The 8,745-nt window shown below is 38.2% G+C and overlaps 1 protein-coding gene across 1 annotated transcript; it reads right to left on the bottom strand.

Moving 5' to 3' along the window:
- Positions 1–340: 340 nt before the first annotated feature.
- LOC149200186 (disease resistance protein Roq1-like) lies at positions 341–7,974 on the bottom strand. The gene is made up of 6 exons (XM_089400877.1): positions 7,888–7,974; positions 4,377–4,472; positions 3,393–4,147; positions 2,198–3,284; positions 1,737–2,063; positions 341–1,634 (listed from the first exon to the last, which is right to left on the bottom strand). The coding sequence occupies exons 1-6, from the start codon at positions 7,972–7,974 to the stop codon at positions 405–407; spliced, it is 3,582 nt and encodes a 1,193-aa protein (XP_089257003.1). The 3' UTR covers positions 341–404.
- Between the last annotated feature and the right edge of the window lie 771 nt (positions 7,975–8,745).

Here is an 8,745-nt window from a genome sequence, read left to right as displayed (position 1 = left end):
TAAATAAGTATTTGTATTTATAATTATATATAATTATTATTATTATTATTAAATTACACTTATTTTTTTAAAAGTTTTAAATATGAGAAAACAATTTTTTTTTTAAACTCTAAAGAAATCAATTTAATTTAAAATGTATTATTTTAATTAATTTAATTAAAAAAAAAAATATTTTAATTAAAAAAAAAATATTGTTAATGTTATAATCTTAATATTTAAAATTAAAAACATATAAATAATTGCCCATATTTAATAAAAATATAATCATTTAAAAGAACATTTACTACATTGCTTTTTAAATATAAAATTTAAAAAAATATATTAAAAACTTCTTCACTATATAATACTTGTACACTAACATGGACCCCATTTCTTTACCGCTGAAAAGACCATTTATATTACAATCATGCATGCTCCCGTTTTAGCATATCTGCTTCTAAATTTTCGAGTTGAACCCTCCAGCATTGCCCGCTCAGCGTCTCCGATTTCTCGCACCAAAACAGGTCCATCAAGCATTGCCAGCTCAGCCTCTCCGATTTCTCGCACGAAGACAGCCCCAACCTGCGGAGGTTCGACAAGCTGCCCAAAGAATCTGGCAGCCCCAAGCTGCGGAGGTTCGACAAGCTGCCGAAAGAATCTGGCAACCTCTCCAATTTCTCGCACCAAGACAGGGCCAAGCTGTGGAGGTTCGACAAGCTGCCGAAAGAATCTGGCAGCCTGTCCAATTTCTTGCACCCAGACAGGGCCAAGCTGTGGAGGTTCCACAAGCTGCCGAAAGAATCTGGCAGCCTCTCCAATTTGTCGCAAGAATACAGGGCCAAGCTGTGGAGGTTCCACAAGCTGCCGAAAGAATCTGGCAGCCTCTCCAATTTGTCGCACCTAGACAGGTCCAATCTGTGGAGGTTCGACAAGCTGCCGAAAGAATCTGGCAGCCTCTCCAATTTGTCGCACCCAGACAGGTCCAAGCTGTGGAGGTTCGACAAGCTGTCGAAAGAATCTGGCAGCCTCTCCAATTTGTGGCACGAACCCAGTTTCAAGATGTGGAGCTTCGACAAGCTGCCGAAAGAATCTGGCAGCCTCTCCAATTTGTGGCACGAACCCAGTTTCAAGATGTGGAGGTTCGACAAGCTGCCGAAAGAATCTGGCAACCTCTCCAATTTGTCGCACCCAGACAGGTCCAAGCTGTGGAGGTTCGACAAGCTGCCAAAAGAATCTGGCAGCCTCTCCAATTTCTCGCTGTTAGACAGGTCCAAGCTGTGGAGGTTCGACAAGCTGCCGAAAGAATCTGGCAGCGTCTCCAATTTCTTGCACCCAGACAGTGCCAAGCTGTGAAGGTTCGACAAGCTGCCGACAGAATCTGGCAGCCTCTCCAATTTCTTGCACCAAGACAGGTCCAAGCTGTGGAGGTTCGACAAGCTGCCGAAAGAATCTGGCAGCCTCTCCAATTTGTCGCACCCAGACAGGTCCAAGCTGTGGAGGTTCGACAAGCTGCCGAAAGAATCTGGCAGCCCCTTCAATTCCTCGCACCGAGGCAGGTTCAAGCTGTGGAGGTTCGACAAGCTGCCGAAAGAATTTGGTAGCGTCTCCAATTGAGTGCACGAAGACAGGTCCAATTCCTGCAACTGCAAAGGTGCCTGCAAGATCAAGCATTTCGAGTGTAAGAAAGATGGGAAAACCGTGAGAAATAATTGAAGACCCTTTTATGCAATATCGATAGACAAAAAGTTTAGATTTACCTGCGATATGCCTTGCCATAATGTTTTCAATACAGCGCCCTCCACTTTCAAAACCCTTAAATTCTTAATTGTAATCCAGGAAGGTAGACAAGTGTAGGGACAATGACGCCAAGAAAGCCATGAGAGATTTGGCGAATGCACCGGCAAAATACGATCTAGCAGATGTCCTTCAGTCACAACAAGTTGAAAATTCATGACATCACGACCAAGAAAACAACAACATATATTTTCCAGCCAATTGCGAAGCTTCAAAATCACGCGGTTCCCCAATCGTTTGGTTCCATGCCCCTCAGCGAGCAGCCAAAATCCGCGTGCTTCGGTTAAAACCTGTTCATTCGGATGGAGAATCAAGAAACTGTATACAGCTTGGTATGGTTAAATTTAATTATTTTGAAGGTGAAAAACGATGGAGAATTGAAAAAGGTTAACTATTTAAAAAGTTTGAATGATTGAGGACGTACAGAGGAGTATTTGTGCAACCATTCATCAATGTCCCCGGTGGGACGCCAAAGACGGCGCGGCGTTTCTTCCTCTGCAATCTGTCTTCCCAAGTCTCGCAGTTGATCGTGCATACGTATACCATTTTTATCATCGACTTCAACTAGACATTTGCCCTCTAAATTTGTAAGCCCCACCAATCCGTTCCAGCCTGACGCGTCCCAAACTGCTATGGCACTTGTTTTGTTTTCCCCTATGAAGCAAAACGCGATATCTAAAAATATCTTCTGCTCCTCTTCGCTGAGTGCGTCGTAGCTAATTTTTAACCTGTTCTTTATATCAGGTGAAACTTTCATTTGAACTATTGATTCATTAAGTTTAGCATCCCAATATGATTCAGGTTTTCCAAAGAGAAGTGCCCCAAGCACTTTCAAAGCTAAAGGCAGTCCATCGCATACTTGAAGAAACTGATCTACAAGATTTTCAAATCCATGGAGTGGATTGGTTTGACAAAAGGCGTATGAACAAAAGAGCAGTTGCGAGTGTTGTCTAGGAAGGCCTGTTAATTTATAAATGCACGACTCTTCCACTCCTGACCTTTCCAGCACATTTTTATACCGAGATGTAATTAAAATAAAGCTATCTGGACTTAAGACATCTTTAACTGGTAGAAGTGCCTCTAGCTGATTCTCATGATCTATGTCATCTAAAATTAACAAGACATGAGCAGATTGGAGATGCTTTTCAAACATCCCTATACCTTCATAAATGTTATTTATATCCACTTCTCTTTGAGTCAGGCCCCTCAGAAGCTCCCTTTGCGCCAAATGTAATGCCTTTTCTTTAACATCTGCTAGAAAAAAGGACTTATTGTACTTGGAACTCATTCTATTGAAGAGTTCTAAAGCCAACGTTGTCTTTCCCATCCCACCAAGGCCGACTATGCCCGCAACCTGGATTTTTCCAGCCTGCTGTTGCTTCAAAACTGTAGCTTCAAAATCTGTGACTTTGTCATTTAAACCAGTGGGATGTTTGGCCACATACAACCGTGGTTTTCTAATAATTTTACCCACACGTTCAACGATCTTATCTATCATGTGCACCTCGTGACTAGATATTCACCCACAAAAACACCAACAGAAAATAAATAAATAATTGAAAGCATAGGGCAAAGTATCATATATAGTGTATACATAGAGAGGGGTTTGGAGGTCTTACCCGTCATACTTGTCGTCCAGATCAAACCCACTTATGTCTGCAACAGAGGAAAGAGCATCTCTCCACTTGTGAATAGTGGCGGGATCATATCGTAGCTGCTCTTCTTGTGTTCGAGGGTCCAACGTTGTCTTCAATTCAAGCTGGTGCAAGCTGAGACCATAACCTTCAGTTTTGTTATGAGCTGTCCGCCTGAGATCAGCGGGGTTGATATGGTAGAAGACAGGGATAATTGGAGCCCCAGACTGTCGCATGAGCAGGAGCTCATCTAAACACCAACGGGATTCTGCATATTTCGGTGAAAAGACGGCAACGTGGACGGAGGCGTTTCTAATAACAGCTTCTAATTGAGAAGGAAAAGGTAGTCCTTCCTGCAAATCCTGTTGATCTAAAAAGGGTCTCAATCCACCTGAAAGAAGAGCACGGTAGAGATGGCCGGCAAAGTTCTTCTTCACTTCCCCACGATGGTTGATAAACACATCGTATTTATCAACAGCAGCGGTGGAAGAGGAGGAAGCACCATCCGAAGATCTCTGATTTTCCGTTTCAATTTCTTCGATTTCACAGGGGGTTTGGGTGCTGATTATGCAGGCGTTGGGTATGCCATTGCCAATTGTTCGACGATTATACGAACTGAAAGAGAATGATAAATTGGGTGCCACAAAGCTCTGGATGGTTAATGCAGAGGGAGGAGACGACTTTAGGAGTTGCAGAGGCGGGGATAAATTGTAAGGGCAAGAAAGTGGCGAGTATAGAGACTACATAAAGGCCGCTGGTAGAGGCAGAGAGTAATATAATAAGGAAAATATTTGATTTGCAAGGCCATGAACCGCGTGAACCTTATCTGCTTTGCGTGTGGGGTCCACATTGCTAATCATAGACACAGGCTGGAATCCTTATGCGTTTGAGTGTGGGACCCATAATGCTCTGCGCTCTTTCATTTTACTTTTCCATGGTTGCAGTTAAATTTGAGCTGTATCCATATACCCAGACGTGTGCACCATCAGAAAGCACAATACGCGTAAAAAGCAGAACCCGACAAAATGGTGAACTCGAAAGCATGTTCTCCACTATGAAACGCATCTATTCAAACAGGCAACCACTCCCATGTGTCAATCAAATTGATATCTCTACAAATTTTCCACTAAAAAGGGTTGCATACAGAATAGTCAAAGGAAATAATACACCTTTTTCACATTAAGGTTCGAAGAAATTAATGGGAAATACACCCTTTCACGGGGAATGTAGAAGAAATAATACATCCTTTTCACATTAAGGTTCAAAGAAATTAATGGAAAATACACATTTTCACGGGGAATATTGAAAACTTAATCCATTAGAGTTATATGTTATTTTGTATTATTAAATTATTATTAATTTGAGAAAAATTTTGAAAAAGTTATAATTGAATAGTAATATTTTTTTTAGAAATAGTTAAAATAAAGATTGAAATTATTTTATTTTTAAAATTCTACATTTATTTATAAATATTATATAAAATTATTAAAATTTTAAATATTTTTATTAAAATAATTTTAAGTATTTTAAAGTTTATATATTAAAAGTTTCTATATTCTAAGATTAGTTTTTATCTTTAAAATTTTCCCTATACTTAAGCTATTAGCTACAAATAAAAATCTCACAAATAAATGCCTCAAGAGAATTCAAACTCAACCATCCCAAAATAATTCATATAAATATACATGTAAGTACATGAATTACGGCATTTAAATTCATCTTTTAAGAGGTCTCTTAAAATCTAGATGATTATTCATATTTAGTTGAGACTTTTCATATTCTTCTAGAATGAATAGTAATTCATAATACCATTTATCATAATCCTAATAGATTTAAGTTTAACATAAGTTATTATGATGCAAATTTCACAAAAATTACTAGATTGGTAACTATATGGCTTCATAGTAACATGGGCACACAAACTGCACTTAAATAAATTATTATGATTAATATTATTCTTCAAGGAACAGTTGTAAGGGGGATCTAGGAAGTTTCCTACCTTACCTGAATTCAATGTACTAAAATTCTGGTTTGATATTTTAACCACCCAACTACTAGTAATTGTGGGAAGGAATTATGGAAGTCTTACTAAGCTACTCTAGGAGTAGGGGCTCCATACCCAATGTGGAGACTTCTAAGGGACCACGTAGGTCGAGGAGGAACCCTAAATTCTCATGTTGGGAGTGTGTGTGGGGGAGAGCAGGGTAGAGGATAGTGGTGACAAGTGTAAGCAAAATGTGTGTGTGTGTGAGAGAGAGAGAGAGGTGTATGCTAGTGAACCATTAGAATTTTTGAATAAAAACCAGAAACACATGTGGGTTGAAAATGTGACTTTTCTTGGGGGTGACAAAGAATCATCTAAGCAACACAAACTTGTGTGAAATTCTGGACTACCCAATTAGTGATGGAATTCAATGATGAATTTATCAGCCTAAGCTAGAATTCCAAAAGAAAATTTTAAGAAATATTGTTGAATATATGCACAAAAAACACTAAAAATGCATCACATGAACATTTGGCTTGTCTATATATAGTCAACCCGAAATTGAAATTTTGATTAATCGTTTCAAGGTTAGAAAACTTATTAATTTTGTTTGGGTATGGAAGTGTCGACCCAATGCAAGTACGTTATCCAGCAAAGGCGGATTTAGGGGCTTTCAATATGGATGTTATTACAAAGTCATCCTCATCAGGGATGGGTCTTAGGTTCTTCGTCATAGTTAAGAATGGGAAACAAGAACCTCTAAGCCCTAAAACTTTCTTCTTAGCCTCAAAATCCAAGGAACAGCGCTGAACCACCACATATGACCTCTGTACGACATCATTCACCTCCATGTGACATCATGACTAGATTATTTGTACTAGGAATGGGTCTCAACATTTAATGAAGCTCAAGGGAGGATAATAAGGGCCTTTTTTTTATCGGTGAAGCTTCTAATGCTTGTTGTAGCATTTTTTGGTTTCGATTAGATAGAATTTTCAAAAAATGTTAAGTTAGGATATGGACATAACAATAGTGAATAAAATCTTAGTTTAAAAAATATTTTGATGATGATGTCCATATCAAAGAAAATGTTAGGTTAGTTGGTCTAAAAAATGAAGGCAAAAAGAAAATGTTAGGTAGAAATAAAACAAACAAACTCTAAAAGTGATTAAGTCCAAATGCCACTGGTCTGTTTCTATAAAATAATGGTTATGTGCAACTTGTTTTTAAAATGCCATAACCCGTGACAGTTAAACTGTTTAATCTTGACTATTTCATGCTTTAAATTTCGCATTATAGTTAGAGAATAAAGATTTGTCCAAACTATTTAATCTTGGCAGATCAATAGTTAGGTAGAGGATAATAAGGTGCTCATCAGTTTAATCTGAGCCCTTGGAAGTTACAAGGGTAGATTTAGATAGTTTATTTTGTTAAATAAGAAGAAAGGATAACGGTTTGCTAGCTTAAATGCACCCATTAAATGAAAAAAAAAATAATAGGATAAGCAAAGGGTAAGCAGAGAAAAGCTGCAGAAGTTTAATGGTTGATTGTACAAAATGTACATTTATCATGTTTCTATGCTCATGAGGCAGTTACGCACGAAGCAAATGAAGGACTACAAGTCAATTCATTAACCTCCCTCATCCTCATTCATTCATATATTTGCTAACTTCCCCTTCATAAATTCATGTTCATCCATTTTCATAAAATCCCTTTTCCTATGGTAAAAACCCTTTTTACCTAGGAAAAGTAAAAACATCATGTAAAATTCCCTTTTTACCATATGAAATCCTTTTTTTTACACAAAAACAGATAAAAACATCCTTGCCCTAAGTATTGATGTATGTATAAAAAGTCAAATGATTCATTTAAAAGCATTCATACTTAGCCCATTTTCCCTTTTTACATATAATTCCCCTTTTCGCATAAATTTTCCCTTCCGATATATTTCATATTAACATTGACTTATGTATTAAATCCTTAAGAATTTCTCTTTCCCGTATTATATAGCTCCTTTTAAATAAATATCCGAAAGCCCTTAGTTTTGTTTAAAAACTATGTATTTCGTAATATATCACATCGCAATATCGGCGGGACCGCGGGCCTTTAAACATGCATATACAATAGTTTTATTAAATAAAACTATGTATAAACATATATCGCATCGGCGGGATCCAGAATCCTTTAAAACAGGCATACACCCCCGCATTGTGATATGCGATATACAGACCCGGACCCATCACAATTCCCCTCCAATGCATACATCCTCCGCCATTTGCGATCTCCGATTGCGATGGAGCCCGGACTTGACGCTGCATATATTATAACCTATCGCAATATCACATCTTCCCCTCCATCGCAGTCCTGTTTATACTGTAACCCTTTGCGATATCCGATCCCCGACTGCGATTAGGACCCGGACCCGACCATATATATGTTACAGTCTATCTCCACATCACATCTGTCCATTATTATATGCCTTTGCGAAGCGCTTACCCCCGCCACTCCGACTGTGATATCCGATTTAAAATCGGACCCAATAGCATTTATCTGCCCGATTCCATTAATTTTCAAGTCCGCCATATGCGATTTTTCAAAGATTTTCTGTGTAAAATCAATTTTTTGATTTAAACGTAGAAATGACCCAAAGCCTCCATTTCACCCCTAATCATTGTTTTAAACAAGATTAAGCCATTCTCGCCTTAATTAATCCTCCGTACTCTTTCCGCCACTGTTCATTTTTTTCGCCCGATAGTTAGAAGCAAGACTTTTTCTCCATTAAACGCATTTTTACACCATTTGCTTTCTTTTCCTGTTTTAACAAAGCACAATCAAATAATACCTCTATGGCCCATTTAAGCCATCATTTAGCCTCTGATATGCCCCATACTTCTTTGATAACCTTTCAAGCCTCAGCACAGCCATTACGACCTCCTTTATCGCCATACTTTTATTAACAAGTTTATTTTTTTGCAAGTTGGAAGATTATTGTTTTAGGCTTACAAATAAAAAGCCGAATAACAGTTTGAAGACAAATATCATGACCATGTAAAATCACTTCACCCTGTAGCATAAAATCCAAGGCAATTTACTGTTGAAAAACACAGTTAAAGTCTAAATTGCACAGTAAGGGTAAAAGCGATCACAGTAAAGGTCATTCAGCGAGAGTAAAAGCATTTTAAACAGAGTTGGAAATATATCAGATTAAAGGTTAAAAGAAGCAATCGGCCAGCGTGAAGGATTCAAACAATTGCTCAGCTAAAGGGGCAAAATATTAGACAACTGAAGCCAGCATATCCTGAATAACGGGGACAGCAAGAAGCAGTTCAATAGCTGCCCCTATCTTCTTGCCAT

The sequence above is a fragment of the Pinus tabuliformis genome, chromosome 2_1, assembly GCF_031772625.1.
Source record: "Pinus tabuliformis cultivar Carrire ecotype Pingquan chromosome 2_1, CPIR1, whole genome shotgun sequence".
NCBI lineage: Eukaryota > Viridiplantae > Streptophyta > Pinopsida > Pinales > Pinaceae > Pinus > Pinus tabuliformis.
This window is presented reverse-complemented; position numbering and strand designations above follow the sequence as displayed.

Coding starts and splice junctions, on each gene's coding strand:
- LOC149200186 (XM_089400877.1), bottom strand. CDS start 7,974: ATGGCGGACTTGAAAATTAATGGAATCGGGCAGATAAATGCTATTGGG. Junction 2,064..2,197: donor GGTTGCACAAATACTCCTCT/GTACGTCCTCAA, acceptor CCGAATGAACAG/GTTTTAACCGAAGCACGCGG. Junction 1,635..1,736: donor TATGGCAAGGCATATCGCAG/GTAAATCTAAAC, acceptor TTGATCTTGCAG/GCACCTTTGCAGTTGCAGGA.